We start from the raw sequence: 24591 nt of genomic DNA on the forward strand, positions 1-24591 counted from the left end.
GAGGCCTCAAACTTCTTTCCTGCAAGGCTACAAGGGAGGTGTTGCGAACACTCCTCATCTCACTCCATGGATTATTCCTGTGCAGCTTTTTTGCCAAGTTTAATTACTGCTTGTAGATACAATGGCTAACTGGCAATTAGCTTGACATCAAAGACACCTTGTTTGTAGGGCAAGAATGGGTTAGACCATTAATACTGTTAAGTCTTGAACATTGGTAGATAGTCCTAGAGGTTCCAACCCTAGAGATTAACCAGAAGTTTCAACGAATAATAAAACTAAAGAGCTGAGGATTTCATGGTGATTCAGAAGAACTTATTCAGTTTCATAACTGCATTGCAATGGTATGATATAGCAGATTCATGTGCTACAATGAGACCCAAAATAAAACAAGTATTAACAGACAGGCAGGTAGACATCAAAATCAGAAGTATAGAATTATTTTTTTAAGTAAGAAAAGAGACACTGTTTGGTAATACTTCTGAACTAAATATGGTGAAGACCTTGGCCATGTTTCAGAGTTCTGCTTTAAAAAGAAAAGCATATTATCCTTGAACATTAGGATTTCCAAGTATAGGAATATTATTAGAGTGCCACTATATAGAAATATTTTATATTGACAGAATAATTTGAATCTTAATTTAAGAGAGAAATAACATTAGCCAATTTTAGCCATTTCTCTAATGTGGAAAGATGCATTTTATTTTGTGGTTCCTATTCCTTCTGATCAAGCAATAGCTGAAGGGTAAGCTGCTCCAAGTAAGAAAAGATAAAGTGCTTCATGAAAGATTAACGCTACTAGAGTAAAAATGAATGACAGAACTGTGTTAAATGTGCAGGAAGAGATAGTTACTATTTTAGAGAAACTCCATTTTCTCCTGTGCAGTCTGAATGTGAAACTTTGAAGTGGACATTTGGAAAAATGTTATCTGTGGCCTGTAAAGCTTCCTTATCTCTACGGAAAATATTTGCTCCAGTACATACTGCCATCTAAGTGGGCCGGAGGAATGTTAATCTTTCTGGACAAATATATCAAGTATATTACTAATAAAGTTAGTGAACACCTTTTGCCTTAGGTAACTACAAGTGCCCAAAGTAGATGTCAACATCACCTAGGAGCTCATTATAGTAAGAATGAGTTAATTACGAGGAATCAATATTTCAGCTGTGAATGTGGTGGACTTTTCAGATCACTTTTCACAAAAATATATATAGATTACATTCATGACTGAACTACAACAGGTGCTGAAAAAATCTCCAGCCACTTTTGCTTGGCAGCAGCATTCTAAGGCTACTTTCTTTTATTAACAGCTGTAGAAGTATCTGAACCAGCAACTGCATGAAAGCTAGTTTACAGCGGAGGATCAAGACTATGATTTTAGTGGATAACAGAAAAAATGTAGAAAACACTTCCAGCAACAACCTTAAAGCTTTTCAGAAAAGGATAGACACAAAAAGCGAGATGATTAACAGTGAACCAAAAGGCACATTCCCCTTAAGGGAATTCAAACCAAGTGAGTGTCAGATTACTTAAATGAACAAACTGTGAAGTTAATGAAAGAAACTGGCCTTGCAAGTTTACAAGCAGTTCTATTTAGGAATCAGAGACAAAAAAATAAACCTAAGCTGACATGTTAAAAGCTTTTTCCACAATTTCAGACACTGAAGTAACAGTTCTGCTAAGAAATGTCACATCTTCAACACATTCACAAGGTACCAAAAGACACTAAGTTCTTGTCCTTAAGATAGTAAAACAGTGCAAGATGTGAATATTCAGCATGCCCTGAAGTTATCCCACAAAGAAGGAAGTACTAGGAAAGAGAATATTGCTTTGTACCTTTGTTGTAACCCTGTACGTAATATATGTCTCCATTGTGCACACATGTTTTTTGGGATCATCAACTGTAACAAAGAGGTCTCTAGTTTCCACATCCAAGTCATCATCCAGCTGCAGTCTGTTGAGGAGAGATGAGGAGGAGGCCGGGCTAGAAGTGTCCACTGGTGTGCCATTGGGCAGGCTGAGATCCTATATTGGAGAGGAAAAAAAAAAAAAAAAAAGAAAGAAAGTTTTTAATAAGCTTAACAGATTCAAGGTAAAGCATAGTATTTTCAAAGACACCACAGACAAGCTTCTCTGATATATTATAAGGGTTAATTGTTTCAGCACCTCCAAGGATCACCCTTTTCCAGAACACCTGGGCAACACACTAAAGTCATTAAGCTGAGGATAAAGCACACTATATCTTCCCTAAGTACAGCACAACCTGCTTTCAATTCATAAGAAAGGACAGCATTGCTGAACCAACACTTCCTGGTGAGACTGAGTCAACCTAGACTGAAAACAAAACAGGTAGGCAAATCAAGAGACCTACTTATAACACAGGTTTCAGGCAAAACGGCAACAGTTCAGTTGTCTGGAATGCAGTAAGCTTTCACCTCTGGAGACTCCTGTGATAGAGGAAGAAGCAAAACTTTCATCAGAGGCCTCCCATCCAGTCCATTAACTTGCACACATGTTGACAGCAGCGAGAGTCTGAATCGCCATCACTGCACTACAGAACAGTTACAGATCATACTCTCCTGCACAAGTGTCTAGGCGCACCTCCCTGCTGGAGTCCTAAAGCAAATGAAAACACCACTTTTTCCTTGGAGAGGTCCTCATTCCCATCTCCCAAGCCTAAGAGTGTCATCCAACACCTAGAGAACACAGAGGGTGAAAAATCCAGCAAGTTGCTATTTTAGGAAGAAAATCACAGCAAAACAAATTAATAGCTAACTTGGTACATCCACACACCTTCAAATCTCACACTTCAATACAAACCAGCTACTCCGTAACAGCAGTTATTGCATTTGCATAAATATCACAGCAACTTAACATGTTCTTTGCTCTGGTTTTGTAGCAGAGGGAGCTGACAGTGTGTGACAAGTTGTACATAGAAAGTCCTAAGGATCAATGGCTCTTCTTTTCAAAGAAGACAGGAGGGTTTTTGTTTGCATCTTTTTAATAGTAGCACAGGAATAGACTTATCCAGAGTGTTTTCCTTTGTTGTTAAACAGAGAAACATTACTACAGCTAAGCACCACATTAACTAGAAGTGTTTTATGTCGCCCTGATTTTGTAAGACTTTGTTAAGCCTTCTGATGTTTATATTCTTTCAACAAACTTTCTCACACACAGTTCTGTAAATAACCTATGTTTTGCATTCTTTCATGGAGGTGGAGAGAATTGATGGACCCTTGGTCTGTCCAGTGGCATTGGAGAGGTGGCACTGTCACCCTCCAATCCACTGTCACCTTTGGAAAACTATAAATGTTGGAGTCAGAAAATAAAGGTTCTTCTTTTTCTTCCTCTTTTTTGTTCCCCTCGAGAGCAGCAGTGTCTGTGTCATCATTTCGTGCCTTATCACAACAGTTTTAGTTACACAATTACTTCCTAGACCCAACTTCACACAGCTGTAAGTGGCTAGACAAAACATATCATCTTAGCAAAGCAATCACATGTCGATGAGACCCCCTCTGTTCATCAATGCTCCTTTAGCCAAAGGTATAGAATCACAGGCAAGAGCTTTGAGGTAAAGTTACTTACAAAGGTCACCTTTTGATAAAGGTTAAAAACACAGCTGAATTTCTACCAGTCATTGTCACAAACCCATCATGGGAGTACTAGGATTTCATAAAGAGCCATCTGTTTGTTGCAGTACTGCAGAACCATGGCAGCATCGCTCTTCACCTTGAGGGCTGCCTTATGAAGTAGAGAAAATAATTGTTTAGCCTAGACATTTTGGGACAGGGATAATCTAAACTATTGTCTACTAACTGAGGTGAGATACGTTCCCTCAGCCAATGCACAGAAGCGGCTGCCAACAAATAGATGGTTTCACGTGTAACTGGCAGGTTAGCAAGACAGGAAGGCAGGCACTCAAATGCTCTCAAGGGGGCAAAAGAGCAGGAGGACAAGGCACAGCTTGCCAGCTCAGACATGAGGTAGACGCTTCAAGCTATACAAGCATCTGGCTCAGACTCAGCATAGGAGGAACACATACAACAGGAGGAAGCAATGGCACACTAACTCAGTAGATAAGAAGTTCTGTTCAAATTACACAAACAGAATAAGCAGTAGACAGGATAAGGTTAACAACAGGAGATGGCTTCATAAAATCTGCAGTTCAGCTACCCAAGAGAATTTGTCTGAGCAGACTAAAAAGCAAAGCAAACCTTGGGATACCACAATAGCTGGAGACAAATTTGTTTCTGTTTCCAAAGGAAAAGACAGCTCATTGTTGTCCATGTGCATTAAGCATTAACATACAAGTTGTGCCAGATCTGCAGCCAGTATGACAATTAACTTGCAGAAACAGCTTAGCCTGGTTCCACAGGAGATCTCAAAAACTTATAATAAAACTTTTCCAAAAGAAAGCTTAAAGCATGTGATGGAATCTGCTTAAAATATGAGAAACTAGGAAAAGAACCAAAGATGGAGCTTACAGTCAGTTAGCTGCTAGCCAGTTAGTATGAAGTTAGCACTTTCCTCACTAATTCTCTTGGGAAGTAACAATATCATACGAGTAAGTCTTGCACATTTTCAGCAGCACAGAAGCCTGTGAAGGTTTGAATTCACTTCATGGCACTTGAGTGTATTCTTGCAGTCATGGGTCCTGTGGAATGTCTCGGGTGTTAAAGGCTGTGATAGTTCTATCTTGGATGAAACAATCCAGACCTACATCAAGTAAAGCTTCTGTACCAGCAGTGGTTCAAATCAGGAGAGCTGCTAGCTGTGGTGGTGGGGAAAGGAGAGATGATGTGTTACTGCGCTCTTCTGCCTCGTCTGCAGAATCCTCCCTGGCAGAGACAGCTGGCATCATACCCTGCTACTTGGCAACTTTTCAGTAGATGAAACCCAAGTTAGAACCTAACTATTTCTCCTCCTGGAACCTCCTAGCTAAGTGCACTAGAAACAACACACATAGCTGCTGAATCCTCGTTTAACAGTAGGCAGGATCAATTCTGCTGAAGTCTTATGCTATTGCTAGAAAAAGACAGGCTTTGAAGTATGAGGCAAGATACCTCAGGCTGTAATCCTACCAGCAAAGCACCTCCATGTCATGTTAATTGCCCAGCCTCTCTTCCATGATACTTGGGTGACTTAATTTTTTTTTTCTTTCTTTTGTTTTCTGTTCAGGAAACAAGACTGCACCATTTGTGTTAGTCTGCTTTTATCACAAGAAGAGGAGTATGTCCTGCAGAGCTTAGTGGGAAAGGAGATATGCAGCCACCTGTGTTTCTATCCGTTGGTATAACTATCATACCCACAAGCATCTGAAATACTGGCTGGTATTATCCATTTTGTATAAACAAGCTGGCAAGCTGTGTCTGACTTCAGTGCCAGTGGTTCATGCATCAGCTTCACCTTTAGTGCACCAAGTAGCTGTCCATCCATGTTTTAAGTAACTCTCTGAGGTACCACTATTAGAGACCAGAACAGTCCAAGTCACAGCAGGTACCCACTGCTTGCAAAGCCTTTTGTTGAAGTTTCTGTTACTCACAGTAGTCAGTCTGCCATAAAGCTGACCAGTCCCACAGCAGAGAGAAGGGGAGGCTGCTCCTGGTTAGCCAGGCAAGGTGCTGTGGAGGACATGTTTTGTCAAGACATTCTTCATTTCTTAGCGAGCATCCATAAAGCTTTTTCTGAAGTTTCAAAGCTTTTTCTAAAGTAAAGAGTAAAGATCCTTCGTCTGTGTCCCCCACTTCCTCAGGACAGTCTAAACAGCTTTGTCATCTGTTGAAGTATGATAGTGATAGGTCAGGTGAAGGTGTAGCAAGGCCTGGATCACAACCTACAGTAGATACAGTGTGACATTCAGACTTTCAGGTTCATGAGCTAGTGGTTCATGCATATAGTTGTGAAACAACCACAAGGGCAGGCTCCTCATGCATTCCTGTGAAGTTCCTAGAATTCCTCAAGACACCTGAATTTATGGGTACAGAAGTCAGAGGATTTTGGAAGCATGTTTGGTATCCTGCAGTGCCAGGCAAGTTGGACCTAACTGCCTGTGTTGGAAATACAACCTGACAACTATCCAGGCTGCTATCTGGTAAGGCTGCTTCACATTACTTTGTTAAATCATGCTCTCCAAACACCTTGACTAGTCAGCCAGCCCAGAAACAGATATTAAATCTATCAAGAAGTTCACTTCATCCAAACATAAAATTCAACTGAATTTTTTAAACTAGAAGTCTGCATGTGAGATTCAAAATGAGTTGGTAACTTTCCAACTGTTGTCATCTTCTCCCAGGAGATTTTCCACAACTCAATTTACAGAGCAGTTTGGATTCGGATTCACATGAAGTAGAAACTTCAGGAGCTTGAATTCAGTCTTCTGGATGGCAGCCTCCCCTCATGGAGTAGTTCACCAGAGAAAGCATCCAAGACTCAACCCCTGAGGGTCTAAATTTCCAGGTATTGATTTATTGTGAAGAAAATGGAATCTTCTGTTGAGTTACAGGCAACTAGTTAATATTACAGTTTCCAGAAACTGAATGCTTTCATAGTTTTCACCTATCCTGCCTGAGCAAGTGTACAGCTTAACCAGACAGCTTTGCTGTCAAAGCAGCGGCCCATGAGGAAGCAGAAGATGTGGTTCAGCCACGTCTTCCAAGCACAAATAAACTCACCTCTGCAAAGCCCCTGAACCCGTGTGATGCTGTGGGTGCACTGCTCCCATTCAAGAAGTATTGTGTGACACTAAGAGACATTTAGAAATGTTGCTGTTTAGAAGCAGGAGGTGCACTTAACCTAAATACCCCTGCATACTTTTAGGGATCTGAGAGCCAGGCCTATACTGCTCCTAGAACCACACTGCTTCACTTCCAAAATTCAGAGTACTGTACATTTTCTTCTTCTGTTTCAAGGTGTTCCATTGCTTTTTGCCATTCATTTCACAGAGGCATAATGACAGAGCCATGTTAAGCGGACAACAATTCCACACAATTATAGCCGGGTTTTTGAACACTTATCTCCATACCTTCGGTATATGGCAGTACGTCATAGGAGAATGGCAGACAGCGCACAAACGTTCCTGAGGGCACTATAAAAGCTTAAATGAACTTCGCTTTCACAGACCTGTTCATAACACTCCTTGTCTTATCCCAGCAAGTTTTGAATGCAAGTATTTTTTGTATAGGTCAGCTCCATGTAGAAAGAAAAAACACTTCCACATCCTCCAGTACACCTAAATTAGCTCATCTGTGTACAGTATTCTATTAGAAGACCCACCTGTTTAGTGAAATTTCAGTCTACACAAGACTATTATTCAATACCAGCTAGATACAGAACAACAGAAGAAAATGCATTTACTTCCCCTTTATGTATGTTCAGTTTCCTTCTCTAGCAGGCAGCAGCATCAGATTTTGTTTATTAGTGGTCACTTCTGTTTCTTCACATGTCTGAGACAGTACATATCCCAGCCTCTTGCATTTGCTTTTGAGCAGTTAATTTAAGGCACCAAAGTGGGCATACAGAGTGCAGAGAAGGGAGAATGCTGTGGACACAGAAGGGATGGAGAGAACAAGGCAGTCATGCTCAACTGGGTTTAAAAAAAAATAAAAAAAATCCCCACAGTTAAATGCCAAAAACCCTGCTCATCTCCAGGAAGAAGAACCATGTTCCTACACTGTTCCACAAATAAGGCAGTGCTAAGTTTTGTTTGACAAAAACTGTGACAATCAATTTCTAGTCTAGACCTACCATCCTGGAAAAGTGAAAGTGGTTACATGTGTGTGCCAGCTCCTGATATCCTTCTCCAGTAATGGGAAGGGATGGTACAGTTTATGTGGATGCACTCACAAGGAACAAGATGATACTTTCCAAAAAGGCCAGTGGTTTCTATTATAATAATCATCTAAAATCAGGAAGGTTGAGGCCATTTTAAGAGCAATACAGAGTAAGAACAAATCAGAAGGAATTCCTCTTGCCCTCAAAATGTGCCAGTAGAGTAGAAGCAATGATGAGCTGCTAAGGACCCAAGTCAAATTTAAACTTCTTAGCTGTGAAGGGTATTATGAACTGAGACTGTGGGCTCTGCAGGGTCAGGCAGAAAGCACCCAATTTAACAGGGCCATACCTCATCTCTAAAGTTTCAGCAGTACAACTGGTATTTTGCTCATCTAACCAAAAATCCACTAGATAACGACTAGACCAATTTGCTCTCAGAGTATTTTAAATAAGCATCCAAGTACAACATGCTGCCAAGCCATGAGTCTGGTGACTTTGCTCTGGTGTTCATCATTTGAACTATGATTTCTGCTCTATGGGTCAAAATTGACCTACAATTTCATAGAATGGATTATTTTACTTTGTGGTTTGTTTTCTAATAAGTCATCCCAGCTACGCTAAACAGAACAAGAATGTGGGCACAGAAACATTCTGTCAAACAGCATTTTCAGCAAGAGCTATAAGCTATCTCCGACCTCTGTTGCTAAAGTCTTTACAGACACAGCTACAGTACAAATGGTTTCAGCATTCCTGTGCACCAGGGCAAAAGAAAGTGTCAAAAGAAAAGCGTCAAGTACCACATCAGACTATCTGTTCATACAGTCAGTCCATCTGTAAGTCTGTCTTCTCACAGTCCATAAAAACCAGGCTTCTTTCTGTAGTCTGGAAGGGGAACTGTGCAAATCCCACTCTAAACCTAAATATGGTTCTGGTTAGACTCCGAAAATCAGGAATGTTAGTGGTATCTCAGATGTTTTACAACAGTTTACAACAGTTAAGACAAGACTTTCAATACTAGTAATAAGCCATGTTACTGTATTGCTTTGTGCATGAAAGGCCAAATGCCTTTGGAGGACAGGCACCTGGAAGATGAAATGGGTTATTATTCACAGCAGACATTAATAAGGTAAAATGTAAAAGTATAACACACGTTTTGAACTTACTAACTGCCATGAAGCTGACATGTACACTCTCCAAATCCTTTGGACAGGAAATGAAGTGCAAGGAGTAACTACAGGATTGCCATAGCTTCCTTACTGTGGTAAATGTCAAGAGGTATTTTAACACATCCACAGGATGAACTATTCTCTTGAAATAAGAAGTTTCAGATACAAGGTTAGCTCTTGCATCTGTTTTTAGAGCACTTGAGTCCTTGCAGAAGGCTGAATCTGTCTTCCTAAGCAAACTGCCATGCTGGAAACTGTGCAGCATGATTAGTTCAGTTGTGTTTAAGCTGCAGAAAGTAGCATAAAAGTGCTTGTGACCTGATGAGAAGCAAGAGAGGTTAAGATCTGGGCAGATTTGGATGCTCATTTAAAAGAGCTAGAGGTTCTTTCGTCTTTCTATGGTTCTCAGTACTAGGCAACAGACACCAATTCCTGTCTATCTTCAGAGCTCAAATGCCTCCACAAATGGCAGAAGCTACATGTCCTTAGGAACATTCAGAAAATAACGGAATTTATGAACTGTAGCTCTGTTAAGTTCCATGTCTGTAGGAAAGGATTTTGTTCCAGTAATATTGTTTGTAACATGGATTCTGCAGCTGTGTGCACAAAAACACCACAAACCATTTCAACATGTTAAAGAGCACCTTGTCAACAAACAAGGCTAACACACCCTGTGTTTTGTTTAAAGCTTCATTTTCAGGAGCTGAGTGCTGACCTTCTAAATAGCAAAGCAGCAGCCAGAATTTCAGACCATGAGCAGGAAAACTTGAATCCTGCATATGACTAGGAATCATTCCCAATCCAAGAAACCAGATTTATATCTGATTACAGATGGAACAGTTTATTAAGCTTGTCCAAACGAAACTGCCTTCTCCTAGAGACAGTTTTGTGCTAAAGCTCTGCAGACATACTTCATGTAGAAGTTTGGGGTTTTCTCTTCACTCTCCAGAAGCAGATTTAGTTACATCTGTTATCTAGCTACCCAGTGTCACCAAACTGTTCATTTGGCTTTTGAGAGTTAACAGTAATATGCTAGGGTTTTTCAATGTGAACAGATGCAAAGGATTGTGGAGAAACAGAGAAGAAATAAAAGGGCTGGAAATAAAAGACATAAGAGGGCTGGAAAGCACTGTAGTATCCTGGTGACTTTCATTTAAACAAGAAAGAATATGTTCACACTACAATGTGCGTTCCCTCATGCTCTCTGTTTCAGATGAGTTGCATTAGTTTTCCTGACACAGACCACTGAAGATTTTGTAAGAGCAAGTCAGACTGACAAGGTATCACTGTGCAAGTAACAGAGGCCAGAGACAAAGATACTTAGAGAGAGTGTACTCCCGGAGAAGCTCTCAATTTATGCAGGTGCAATTTAAGCGATATCTCTCTATCACATTTGCTGATATACAAGACATTTTCCAGCAGAAAGGCATTTGCTTTCAAAAGGATAAAATAAACAAAGTGCTTATCTGTTGCAAAAAAAAAAAAACAAAAAACAACCCTGAACCAAAACCCACACAGCATGACTGCTTCAGTTGCTGCTTTGAGTAGAAAAACTGAGGAAAAGCAGTCACAAAGTATTTCTTCACAGTAAGAAAATTATCTGTAGAGACTGATGGACTTTTGTACTGGTTTTGCACAGCCTGGTTTCTGGTAGCGCAGGGGGCACAGAGGTGGCTTCTGGGAGAAGCTGCTGGAAGCTTCCACAGCATCCAGCAGAGCCAATCCCTGATGGCTCTGAAGATGGACATGCTGCTGGCCAAAACTACAGAGGTTGGTAACGCCTCTGTGACAACATATTTCAGATGAAAATCAAAATAAAGGGCTCACAGATTTTCTTCTAGTCAGAGAAGAGAAACAGGTGAGAACATGTGAGGGAAACAACATGGAGACATCATGGTCACTGGACAGGGAGGGGAACGTGGTGCTCCAGGCACTGGAGCAGAGATTCCTCTGCAGCCGTGGTGAGACCAAGGTGAAGCAGCTGTGCCCCTGCAGCCCGTGGGGATCCATGGGGGATACAGAGATCTACCCACAGCCCATGGGGATCCACAGGGGATGCAGAGATCCACCCTCAGCCCGTGGCAGAGGTGCCCATGCCAAAGCAGGTGGCTGCCTGGAGGAAGCTGTGATCCAGTGGGAGACTCAGTGGAGAGAGAGGGCCCTTGTTCCAGGTTTGAGCAGCCAGGTTTGAGCATACCTTGTCAGTCCTTGGAGGACTGCACCCCATGGAAAAAGTGACCCATGTTGCAGCAGTTTTGGGAGGACTGTCTGCCCATGGGGGATTCACACTGCAGCAGGTATGGTATGGCTGCTGCTCATGAGAGTGGACCCATGGTGGAGAAGTTCATGGAGAACTGTCTCCCATGGCAGGGACCCCACAGCCTCACAGGGGATGGACTCCTCTCCCGGAGAAGTGGAAGAAAATCTCGGTGATGAACTGACCAAACCACCATGCCCTGTCTCCCTTGCTGTCAGTGGGAAAGAGGGAGGGGCTGGGAGGAAAAAGGTGTTTTAAGGGCCTATTTTACTTCTCATTATCATCCTCTGATTCTGTTAGTTGTAAATTCACTTTGTAACTTAAGTTGAGCCTGTTTTGCCCTTGAAGTGTTTTCTCCCGATCCTTATCTCAACTCATGAACCCTTCATTAATTTTTCTTTCTCTCCACAGCCCAGTTATGGCAGGAGAGGATGAGCGAACAGCTTTCATGGGTGCCTGGCATTGGGCCAGCATCAAACCACAACAACTTGAGATCTACAGACTAATCTATCTAGAGAAACACCTTTTAGTTAATAATCTAGGCTTACCACAGCCACAAAGGCACATAAAAGTTACACACATGGCTTCAAGTGAAGTATACTGATCAAGGAGCAGGTTAGTCAGCACACTGGAAGTCATCATACAAATTGTGAAGAGGTCAAGATGATCACTTGCAATAAATGGCATTGATTAAAGATGTCCACAGATTTTCTGGGCAACAATCCAAAACTCACAATTTCATCTTGCCAGTATTCAAAATTTTCACTCAATTTGCCTTATTCTAGCACCTAATAAGCTAAAGCAAAGGTTCCACCCAGAAAACCATGGGTTTCTATCATCTGGGTAGTCTATCACTACCAGATGCCACTGCTTTTGCCACAGAGTTAGCTTGAAGTGCCTGCTGTTAACACCATCTGCACCGGTGATGGGTAGGAGGCTTCCCAGCCCCTGAGCAACACCTGTCTGCAAAGAATCCCTTTTCAAGCAACACACAGAATCATTCAAGCTTACTGGAAAAGTGAGGAAAATTATAAAGAGAAACTTTAAGTTAGGGGAACTTTTTCAGACTTAAATTCAGCATGAAGCCAAAGCACAGATTGATAATCATGACAAAAGCATGTCCTTCAGTGCTGTAAGCTTCCCATCACTAATAACACTATAGATCACTGCCCTAGTAATACTATTGATCACTCCAAGACAGGAAGTGAGATTGTGATTCTCACAGGTCTGCTCTCTGTAATTTGAGGCATGATTTAGAAGCAAGTTTGTATTTTAATCTCTACATTTTCCTGCAAACCAGAGTACTACACATTTTTCCCACGTCTTTGCTCCCATACACTTGTGTAATATTGGTCTTCAACCAAGATACCTAAAATGACAAAGGAGAAACCCATCTTTAAGAGTTACAGACACCACCACTTTCACTTCCAAAGTAGCATGTCACCTATTGTGTATTGCTTCACAAAAGTGGTAGTGTGGAAGCTCTGAATGTGGCTCTAAGACAATAATGCTCTCTAACAGGATTTATGCTTTCAGAAGCACTCCGATGACAGCTCTTGGCTAAACTCTTTCCTTCACTGTTGCATGAAGTTTGGATTATTGTCTCAGTTTTCAGAACCATTTCAGCTAGTTCCACTAACCAGTATCACTTAAGTGCTTACTCTGATAAACAACTCCCAATTTAAGTGAAATATCTGGTGGAGAATCAATAGTTTTGATATTGTAACATCCCCTACAGATGAAGGTGACATTTCTTTCCATTCCTTGACCTACCCATTTATAAATTAGAATTTGTCCCATAAATTCATCTGCCAAAACACAGAATCACAGAATAGGTAAGGTTGGAAGGAATCACATTGGGTCATCTGGCACAGCCTCCCTGCTCAAGCAGCATTAACCCAGAGCCTGTTGCACATTATTGCCCCCAGACAGTTCTTGAATATCTCTAGTGAGAATACACCTCTCTGAGCAGCCTGTTCAGTGTTCCTTCTCTCGCACAGTAAAGCTCTTCCTCACATTCAGTTGGAACTTTTTCTGCACGTGTCTGCTTTACTGGTCTTTGTTGTTTGGCTTGGCACCACTGGGAGGAGCCTGGTCCATCCTCTTGACACTCTCCCCACAGATACTCATAAGCATTGATGAGATCCTCTCAGCTGCCTCTTCTCAAGGCTGAAAAGCCCCAGGTCCATCAGCCTTTCCTCACTAAGAGAGATGCTCCATTCCCTTAGTCATCTTTGATGCCCTCTGCTGGACCTGCTCCAGGAGTTTCATGCCTTTCTTGTACTGAGGAACCCAAAACTGGACACAGCATTCCAGGTGAGGCTGTACCTCAGGGCTGAGTAGCGGGTCAGGGTCACCTCTCTGGACCTGATGACAATGTTCTTCATAATGCACCCAAGGATGTCGCTGGCATTCTTGGCCACCAGGGCACTGCTGGCTCATTGTCAATTGGTGGTCAACTGCTTGTTATCCACCAGGACCCACCAGCTCCCTCTCAGAGAGGGAACTTGCTTCCCAGCAGGTCACCCCCAGGCTGTGCTGGTACCTGGGCTTGCTCCTCCCCAGCTGCAGGACCCTGCACTTGCCTTTGCTGAATTTCAGAAGGTTCCTCTGTGCCCATCTCTACAGGCTGTTGAGATCCTTCTGAAGGGCTGCTCAGCCCTCCTTTGTGTTGTCAGTGAAATTGCTGAGGAGGCCTCTGCCCCTTCATCCAAGTCGTTGATGGAAAAATTAAACAAGGCTGGGCCCACTATTGGTGGGAGACACCACGAGTGACAGGCCTCTAACTAGAGTCCTGTGCCACTGATTATGACTCCAGAATCTACTGTTTAGCTGGCTCTCAATCCACCTCCCTGTCCACTCATCCAGTCCACTCTCCCTGAGCTTGCCCATGAGGATGTTTTAAGAGACAGTGCTGGAAGCCTTTCTGAAGACAACATCCACTGCACATTCATCCAACAGGTAGCTGTTTCTTCACAGCCAGCAATCAGGTTGGTCAAGCATGATTTACCTTTAGTGAATCCACACTGACTACTCCTGATCACCTTTTCATCCTCTCTGTGGATAAAGATGGCTACAGAATTCATTGCTCTATCACCCTTCCAGGGACTGAGGTGAGGCTGAGTAGTCAGTAGTTCCCTCTGGGTCTCCCTTCCTGCCCTTTCTGAATACCATTTAAGCTGGACTGGCAATGGAAATGATAACTCATTAAAATAATTACAGCTTACTAGAGTTTTTTTTTCCATCTTCAACTGGTAGTTCAACTGATAGCAATGGGTAGCTAGTAGCTACCTTGCTATCAGTTATTGCCCTTAATAACTGGAAAGAAACTGTTCCCCCTTGTTTTTCAACAATTTATTAAGAGTAACTTCACACAGATTTTACGTCACAGTTACAGATGCCATGTAGGAGTTCAGACCTTTTTTCACCATTACCGCCTAATGATGCAAGCAATTTTCCCCAGCCACAAGATCTTGGAAATTTCAGCTGCACCAGCATCCAGGTTCAGGCAGTCAACTCAGTCACAACTTAAACCGTCAGTAGAGTTCAGCATTTAAGATCTTGATCATGGTCCACAGAGAACAAGCCTCAGCAAATTTATTTCTGAGAAATACACAAGATAAAATGCCATTTTTAATTGACTTATTAAAAGTCTTAAGCAGACTGAAAGCACATGCAAGTTACAATCTCAGACACACATTTCAGGTGTGGCAAGTAGATTTGCTTGCAGTGGCACTAAGTCCACTGCACCAAAAGAGCTGCCTGCCTTGTCTCCTGACCTACTTTACAGGCAGCAGTCTTCCAGCTCAGTGCTGGAGCAGACTGGCTCATGTGACAGCCAGACCATCTGTTTAAGACACCAAAAGAGTACACCACTATGCTAGAAGACACCAGAACAACAGTTTCCACATAAATCTAGGAACTGAGGTCTCCCAGATAGGCATGTCCATAGCAAACCTTTGTTCTTTATCCTCTGCCCCTCCCGACATTAATTACAGGGACATGCTTCCTGAGGCACTGATAATAGGAGGAGGACCCCATACAATCATAATAAGAGAACTTTGTTACCAAAGGGGTTATCCCTTCCTATCCATGAATGAGCCCAGAAAGCATTCACATACTTTGGTAAGTTTAAGGCATTCCAGCACGGGCAGCTCTGAGGATTCCTCACCATCAAGCATAACTTTTTCCACCGTGCCTGACGAGTTACTCCTTCTGAAATCCATCTGAAGAACCAAGTTCCTCTATGTATACTCTGAATATGTTTCCAATACTCTATCTCATTATGTATGAAGCAATCCTATTGAAAAGATTATGAAAGCTGTGCAATACTGAATTCAACCTCAAAGTATACACCCCTCCCTCCATTAAGTTGAAGTAAGAACCACAAAGTAATAATACTGTTGTACAGCAGAAGCTATGTTTAGCTTTACCAGGAGAGATTGAAAAAGCAATGGTACTAAAATAGTTATGCTGATTCAAGTGTTTGGTCCAACTTGCCAGCTATCCTTCATCTTGTTCAAAAAAGAAGTGAACTGCCAATTCCAGAAACTCGCTGTAGTTGTTTAATAGAGACCACTGAGTTTTACAACAGTAATACAGCATCTAAGGTGGAAAATACCATGAAAGTACCCTTTCCCATTTCTAAATGTGAAGGCAACTCTAAGAAAGAGCACCTTCATTAAAGACCTAAATGATGGAACAGGTACATCCTCAGCAAGTGGACTGAGAGCACACAACTGTATAGAATCCTTGATCAGATGTCTGTGCTGTCATCCAGGAAAACCTCAAGAGACTGGAGAAATGGGCTGAGGAATTGCTCAAAAAATTCGATATGAGGAAATGTAAAGTCCTGCACCTGCCAGGAGCAACCCCATGCAGCAGTGTGTGCTGGAGGCTGATTGACTGAAAAGCAGTTTGGACAGGGAATGAAAAAAAAATCCATAGACAGTGATGGAAAAATTGACCAAGAACCAGCAACATGCCTCCAGGCAAAGAAGGCAAACAGCCTAGAGATAATAATGCTCAGGGAATCTTATCAATAAGGATAAATATTTGATGGAACCATGTACAGAAGGAAGTAACAGACTCTTTTTAGTGAAAATTGAAATACTGGAAGTTTCACTTAAACATGAGGAAGACATTTTACTTTGTGGGTGACTGGATGCAGCAACAGGATGCCCAGAGAGCTATTCAAAACACCACTTCATAGCATCCTGGGCAGCCCGGCCTATATGAGCCAAAAGGTTGGACAAGATAGTATGCAGAATTGACTTCTAGCCTCAACTTCCCTATGACTGTCATTTTTGCATTCTGTAGATAGGAGCAGAGATCAACCCATCCATACTGACACTGTTTCCCAAGTTCACCAACTTCAGTTTGACTTTCTACAGTCTGTAAGTCTCTTCCACAACTGAGAATTTACCTCCAGCTTCCTTTAAGAACAATACATGGTGCATGTCTAAGTTCTCATCTAGTCAGAGAATGAAGAAGTTTGTAGAAGCTCAAGCAGATCTATTTTAAGTTTTCAGATTATACTGCAAACTGGTTTCATCTGTAGGTGGGTAAAGTTAAGAGCAATAATTACAAAACAGCAACCAAGGAGGCTGGAAGTAGAGCTTCAAACTCCCAGTATATTTTTTGGAATTGGAGAGGTGCCAGGCTCCCTTTCGGAGTAAGTGCTATGTGACAGCACTCCAGCAAACACCAAGTATATTTGATCAGGTACTAATAAGAAGTCTAGGAATTCACTATGGTGATAACCTGGAAGCAGAAGAGCATGCAAACAATAGTTTTCAGTTAGTAACCAGAAGTTTGCATTAGGAGTTTTAAAGTCCATCTCCATGAACTAGCAAATTCAAGGTATACATTCACTGCAAGCCTGGTATTCCACATCAGCTCTGGTATCTGCTTAATATAGTGCCTGTAAAGCAGCCTTGAAGCTCTCATCAGCTGTATAGAGTTAACTGAAGCAAAAACAAGGTAGGCAGAGCTTCCAAGAATAAAAGCTGAGAAAGTTACGTAGCTGGCCACAAGTACAGTAACAGCAGTCAGAAATGTCTGAAAAAGGACAAGGGAACCTGAGTCCTAGGACAGGTGGGATATGAAATGTTTTGGCGTTCTTGGCAAGAAACCAGTGATGTGAATCATCACAACTCAGACAGCTGTCAGTCTCAAGGCAGGCCACAGCAAGAATAGCCAACACCACCATGTTAGGAAGATACTCTTATACAATTCTAGAGGGACCACAGCGAGATGACAGTGGAACTAAGCCATACAGAACACTTCTTTTCTAACTTTACACAGCCTGGCACTTCCAAACCTTAGCAGCAGCCTACTAAATCTGCACAGCCCCAGAGGGGCTGAATCTGAGTCGTATCGCAGCAAAACATCTTCTTCTCACCTCTGCCCTAATCTCAGTAACCTATTAATACTGCCTTTTCTCCTTATTGTCAAAGCACTTGTCCTGGTGCGCAAAGCAGATCTGCTATCGAAAGTAACAAACTTGAGCACTGGAGTCAAGTAGTCATGCGCAAGCAGAATTTCCTTCTTTTTTTTGAAAAGAAAGGGCAGAGAGAAATCCACACACTTCCTCATGTCTTGCCCTCCTCAGCAGTGGATCTGCTCTGAAAACAAGATCTCATTTAGCTTGTATGTGTTCCAAAAGCTAAACCAGCAAGGCCTCAGTTTTACAACTAATTCTACAACTAACTCTGCCATGCAACTTGAGGAACTGTTTTCTTCTGCATGTTTCTCCTCTCACCTGATGTTAATAAAAGGAAATATTTCCAACCAAATAAAAGGAAAAAGACCCAAAACACAAGAAACATGGTAGCACTCAGGTTCAGCTTGCGCTGTCTCCTTATCTGAAAGCTAGCAAGGGTGAAGGGAGAATAAACTCAAAGACACTCACGGTGCTCAGGCATCAAGTCTCCTGCAGCACGACTGTAAAAGTCAAGTACTTGGCTAAAATGTCCTTTTCATCTGAGATAAGATGCTGTCAAAAGTCAAGGCATCCTGGTTTCTAAAACTACCATCCATTACAAGTCAGGATAAAGACACTACAGTTCTGCAGCTCTCAGTTTCTAAGATTCAGAAAACTTGAGACTAGTCTACTTAGATGGCCTCAGTAAACAGCACAAAAAGTTTTCCTTCCCCTTCCAATTACCTACTGCTCTAGTAGCATTAGCCACTGTTCTTGAACAGCAACCTAAGGTTTATGAGACATTAAAGAAAGTTACACAGGATCTGAAATACTACATTATTCGCACATTTGAATCAAAATCCAAAAGGAGACACAGAGGCAGGTGTTCCTGTCCCCCAGGTTTTTCTGACTCAGGATAAAGTGGTGTTCTTTCTCAATGAATCAAAAAAAAAAGAGTAAGAAAAACATGCTTCAAAGAATACAAAGCAGTGATGGCAGACGTTCAACCATTTCCATGCTATACATCAGTGGCAATAAAAATTGAAGTAGTTTATGGGTAGAAAACCCCCCTTTACTTTGCTTTCTCCACTCAGAGGATTTCAGTCTTGGTACTTGTAGCTTGCAGCAGATATTAGAAAGTATTTGCTCAGAGAAAACATAAGGAGCCCAGAAAAAGCAAATTATCCACTTCATAGTGATGGGACAGCTATTTTCACTAGCCCTCTTCCCAAAGCAATATCCTAGTACATGTCTGAATATGGACAGAATCTGACTCAAAGACACTTTGAAGCAGGAGACTTGGAACAAAATTTCTGCAGTACCAATCTCCACCAGATTCTCCCAAAAGACCAGACAGAAGATTAGAACAGTTCCTACTCAAGTATCAATAAATAACTAATGCAGAGCTTTAAGCCTAAGTCAGACCTAAATGCTGACTGCCCTTCGTTACTCAGCTATTGAAGTTACTCAGCACTATTAGTTGATTAATGAGCCAGTCTCTCAAAAGATAAATAATCCATCATCAGAGATTAAGATTTTTAAGATTAACACTGGAAGTGTCCAAGGCCAGGCTGGATGAAACTCTGAGCAATCTGATGTAGTGAGGCGTCCCTGTCCACAGCACAGAGGTTGGACTAGATCATCTTTGAGCTCCCTTCCAACCCAAACCATTCCATGATTCTAAGACTGAGACATACTAACCACCCAAAAAGCGGTTTTACCTGTTTACCTCCACTTACCCTCCCTTCCTCTGTAGACTACTTAATATTCAGGGCAGGCATTGCCTTAAAGCTAGTTAACACCTGTTTATTGAATTTTTTTTCCTGAGATGGGAAAGAAGTTACTACATTTTTTTCTTGCCAGGGTGTGAAATACTAAGCTGAAGAAAGGACATCCCATACAGAGCAAAGCTGTTGATCTCCATCCATCAAGAAGATAAGCTTTTTCTGCTAATTCAGCTAGAAGGAAAAAAATCATATTCTCTTCCTACTGGATATGCTTTTACTCTGCAAGGATCATAGTCTAGTGTCATTTCCAGGTCAAGCACGGAACTGCACTCAAGTCTAAAGTCATCACTTACCACAGCCACTTTTGTTCTGCCTTTTAGAGTATTTCTATGCTGCCAAGTGCCTACAACAGAATGGTACTACATACAGGGAACAGGAAGGTGGATTTCATTTCTATTGCTAATGGAAAAACTGGGCAAGAACTTTCCCACTTATGAGAAGTTAGCTGATCACAGCCTAAAGCTACAGTTATTTCTGCCCCCAGGTTGTCAAGAATACTGATACACTTCTCAAAACCTCGAAGAAGTAAAGCAGAGAAGCTTGTTTGCACTCCAAAAGCAAAGAAGTTCTTTAATACAACTGAGGAAAGACACTACAGGGTGTAAGTACTCCTCATAACTTCCTCTCACCAGCTATACAGCAGTGTGGACGGACCGTGCCAACAGCTGCAGCTTCTCAGCTGCAAGATCTGCGAAGGTAGCTGCCAATTTCTATTGCTACAGGTTTGCCAGACAACAACCTAGTTAGATGATTAAACCATCTATCACAGACAAAAACCTCCACAATTTCTACCCCTGCCTTAGTCACATCCCCTTTTCTCCACAGGTCATCAACTGACTGATTTGTTAGATGAAGGCCTAAATTCTTGAAGAGAAGATAAACCTTGCTTCTCACAAAAGCAACAGTGGGCAAATGTTCAAGAAGAGGACTCCTTACATGGGCGGAAAGAAGTGCTGAATCCCTACATCACAGTTGCACACAGCAGATGGTGAAATATGGAAGAGGCCAGGCTACCTTGACTCACTCTCCTATACCATGGGAGTGTATTGGGCCAGATACTGCTGACAGCCTCAAGGCTTTTGGAGCCTAAGGGATCCATCCTACCCAGAAGCAGCTCCATATTCCCCAGGACAACAGCCACAGAAAAAGCACGTCTTGACACCAGCAACTCAGTAATAATACCTGGTATGCACGAACCAGCTGTGCCAGAACTGCATTTAAACCCTTTAAACACCTTGCAGTTCTTGCTCCCAGAAAATCCTACCTTAAAAATTTCAGGAAGACTTGTCCACAGGGATACTAAGTCCTTGCAAGAGCAGCTAATGTATTGGCAGCGCTGTACTACCAGTACCGAATTATTACCACGAGGAAGGCACTTCACAGAGTTTGCTAGTGTCCTGTGAACATATACCAGAGCCAGGGAAAGGAAAACAAACATAGCTAGTCCTGCAGAACACTGTGTCTGTATTAATGCAGGGAAGAAGCGAGCAGGAGTTCAGCCTGGAAAGGACAGTCACAAACAAGCTGATGATAAGGAAACCATGCCAGCTCCAAGCCTTCCACGTGAGCATTACAGGAAGGAGACAGCAAAGGAGCAGCAGCAATGCCTGAAAAACTTACACCTATCTGCAGACATGAGCCACAGGAGTTACAGTAAATAAAATCCTGCCTCTCGCAACCCTCCTGTGACAGCGCGACTACCAGTGTCCCGGACGGTCCCTCGCAGCAAGGGACACGTTATGTTCTCCCCCCGGAGCCGCTCTGTGCTCTTGCAATTGATGCCAGCAGCGCCCAGGGCTTTATTCCACGACGAGATGAAGCCGGGAAAAGGGATGTGTCAGGGAAACACACATACACAGTCCTTCTTCCCACCCTCCTTCAACACCAGAGGCCCCCTCAAATGCCGCAATCCCTTCCCCCGGGCCATACCTTGTCGGCGATGCTGCGGGGCAGCAGCAGGTCGGGGCTGGGGGTGAGCGCCGGCCCCATCTCCTCGCTGCTGGACGTGGCCAGAGGATGCGGCATCTCCCGCAGCGACTTGGGCCCGGAGGACGGGAGGGGCTTAGGGGCGCTGGCCGCGCCGCCCGACATCGCGCCGGGGCTGGGCACCGACCGAGGCAAGGCAGGAGGGAGCGGAGGCCGCGCCGCCTCGGCGAGAAGCTGCGGGGCCGCGGCCGGACCCTGCCCGCCACCGCCGCGATACGAGGAGGCGCAGGAGGCGGCGGCTGCGGCGACGACGGAGGAGGAGGAGCGAGCGCAGCATCCGCCTGCGCCACCGCCCGCCCCCTTCCAAAGCGACATCCGCGCCACCTGCCGCCCCGCCCCGCCCGGCCCGCACGGCGGCGGGCACCGGCACTGCCCGCCGCCGCCACCCGGCGCAGCGGGGCGGGCCGAAGCGGAGAGGCGGCCCGGGCAGGCATCAGGATTCGCGGAGCCCCCGGCGAGCCCGGGCAGGCAGCGGATCTGCTGGAGCCCCAGGTGGGCCGGGCCGAGCCGAGCCGAGCCGGGGGAGGCACCGCGCCACCGAGCAGCCCCGACGGTGACCCCGGACTGTGGCGGGGTCACCGCACGCTGTCGAACAGCGGGTTAAGTGTCAGGAAAGCAGTCATACTCCTCGACTTTTCAAGGCTCGCTGACCTCACACTACGCTCAAGTTGGAAGGGAAGTTTGTAAATGGGGCGTGTTGCGGTGCAGGACCGACCCCAGCCGGGCTGAGGAGGGACAAGGCCCGGCCGCCGGGACTCCCTCACGGTGAGAGTGCACCGGATACACTGAGAGATGTCTTGCCCGCAAGGCATGCATAGAAACATCCTTTCACTGATGCCATGTGTCGCAGAGATCTCACGTTGAGAGATCTCCCATCGTTGTAGAATGTTTGATCCTGCTGAAATGAGCTGAAAGATACATCAAGACCTCTAGAAGCAATCCATGCAAATCCATCTGACAGCATGTAATCCATTACAAAAATTCAGGGATCTATCCACATTTAACAGTGTGTGAAAAGTGTTCATGTTGGTAGAATAACCAATAAATAGGACAAAAAGCATAGTCCTAGTCTAAGATCTTTCTTGAGCAGGTAAAGAAGCTAAATCTGATGGATAAATTACTTTTTCCCAGATAATTTGCTCAGCACTAATTAGACACCATAGAGTAACATGCCACTGGGGAAAGTGATGAAGCACTGTAAGACTGTCAAGATCCCTTCCAGCTACAGATAGATACATGAAGATAAACATACAGGTATATGACCAGGTAAGACTTGGATGCTGTAAACATTTCACTTGTATTTAACTTTCCTGGGGAGTAGACACCACTGAAATCAACAGGGCAGCACTAATACCTACAGCTGAACTACCAGGTTTTACACTGCCAGATGCCATACAGCAGGACAAGCACGAAAGCACAGCACTACAGACTGTTATTACAAAAAGAATAAAAAAAATCAATCCTTACTATAAATAACTACTTGATATTACTTAATGTTTGAACTCCAGCAGACATCAAAAGTCCAAACCTAGTGCCAGGCCCCAGTGAGAAAGTGGCTGTGAAATATTCCTTGTTCATTACACTTCAGAAACAACAACCTACTTATCTGTCAGAAAAAGGAAGCAATACACATTAGTCAGCTTAGATACATGCATCCCAACTTTTCTTTTAGACTATCTAAATATTAAGTGGAAACTATTGTGATAAAGCAGCAGGCAGGTTTGTGTATCTGCCACTTTCATGAATTGGTTCCCTTCAGTTTTGTGACAGTCTGTATCTCAAAGGTTTATGACTTACTGAGAGCTCTTTTTCTCTTTTCCCTTATGCCATGTCACCCAGCTGTGTTTCCAACTCAATCCTTTTCCAAAGGAGGCCTGGTCAGGGACACCAACACCTCCTGACGCTTTGAAACCTGGGGCCATCGTAGCCCTGTGCAAGTACAAATGACCTTCTGCTCATTAAACCTTGGCTTAGTGGGCAGTGAGCTGAGTATAAGGTGGAAGCATTCTTGGAGCAAGGAAGACTGGTGGTATCCAGGCTGCCTAAAGAGCAGGCAGCACAAGCGGCAGATTGAGGGCAGGATTTATCATACTCTGCTTGGCACTCACTAGACCTTATCAGAAATCCTGTGTTCAATTGTGGGACCTTTATACAAGATGCTGACAAACTGGACAAAGTTCAGAGGAGGGCACTGAGATGGTTGGTGGCAATCTGCAAGCAGCAACTGCAGGGCTGAGGCTTTTTGGGCCTGAAGCAGATAGCTTCAAGGGCAGTTAATTGCATCCTCCAATATCTCACAGGGAAGTGGTGGAAAAGATGGAAGTGAGCTTACCAGAGGAGACCATAGGAGGAGGGCAAGAGGCAAAAGATCAACTGAAACAGGAAATTCCTGATGGATGTTAGGAACAACTTCTTTCCCCCTGAAGGTAAGTCAAGAGTCAGAGCAGGTTGCAGAGAGAGGTTGTGCAGTCCACCCTTGGAGATTCTCAAGACAATCTGGCGCGATCTCACATCTGACCCTCCTTCAAGTAAGAGATTGGACCAGAGACCTCCCTACATCCCTTCCAGCCTGAATGACTCAGTGCTGCTACAGAAATCATTATGTTCAATTTCTAAGGTTCATAAGGTGACCTCTCAATTAGCCTGTATACAAGGGTGAAGTTCCAAGCTCCAGAGATTCACTTGTCTAGTTTCCTGTGATAGGGCAGTATATGCCTCTTTTTTTATTAATTACAAGTGTCTGTGTTACCTGTTTCTGCTATTTGATCATTTCATCTGACATAGAATACTTGGAAATATTTTCAAATAACTAACTGAATTAGTATATTCAAAATGCAGGAATATTTGTGCACCTGTGAATGCGAGTAAGCTGACGTCTGGTTAGAAACTAAGTTCAGAAGACATTAGTGGAAGAGCTGTTATGCAAGAAAATTACAAACTTGCTGGTTATTATGGTGATATTCCTAAATTCTCGACATGCAAGTTATGATAAATTTCAGAATTCCAACACCATAGCATGCTATAAAGTCAAGCTGGCTAACTTGACACTAAGTCAACTCTTAAATGTAATTTATGATAATAACATGCTTTAAAAAAAAAACCCAAAAAATGGACAGGGTAAGTAATCTAGCCTTAACTGTCTTAATGACTAATGACAGATGTCTCTCATCCTCTGATTTTGGTGAGTACCAAATATGCAAAGA

General features: G+C 43.2%; 1 protein-coding gene across 1 annotated transcript in view; it reads right to left on the reverse strand.

Moving 5' to 3' along the window:
• Positions 1–21610, reverse strand: part of SNX30 (sorting nexin family member 30) — a 51223-nt gene extending 29613 nt beyond the window's left edge. Inside the window, exons 1-2 of the mRNA XM_041402291.1 lie at positions 21332–21610; positions 1835–2023 (exon numbers count right to left, since the gene is read on the reverse strand). Coding sequence (XP_041258225.1) covers positions 1835–2023; positions 21332–21493 — 351 coding nt within the window. The 5' untranslated portion in view covers positions 21494–21610. The remainder of the gene's footprint in view (positions 1–1834; positions 2024–21331) is intronic.
• Between the last annotated feature and the right edge of the window lie 2981 nt (positions 21611–24591).

The sequence above is a fragment of the Onychostruthus taczanowskii genome, unplaced genomic scaffold, assembly GCF_017590055.1.
Source record: "Onychostruthus taczanowskii isolate IOZ18803 unplaced genomic scaffold, ASM1759005v1 scaffold196, whole genome shotgun sequence".
In the NCBI taxonomy this organism is placed as follows: domain Eukaryota; kingdom Metazoa; phylum Chordata; class Aves; order Passeriformes; family Passeridae; genus Onychostruthus; species Onychostruthus taczanowskii.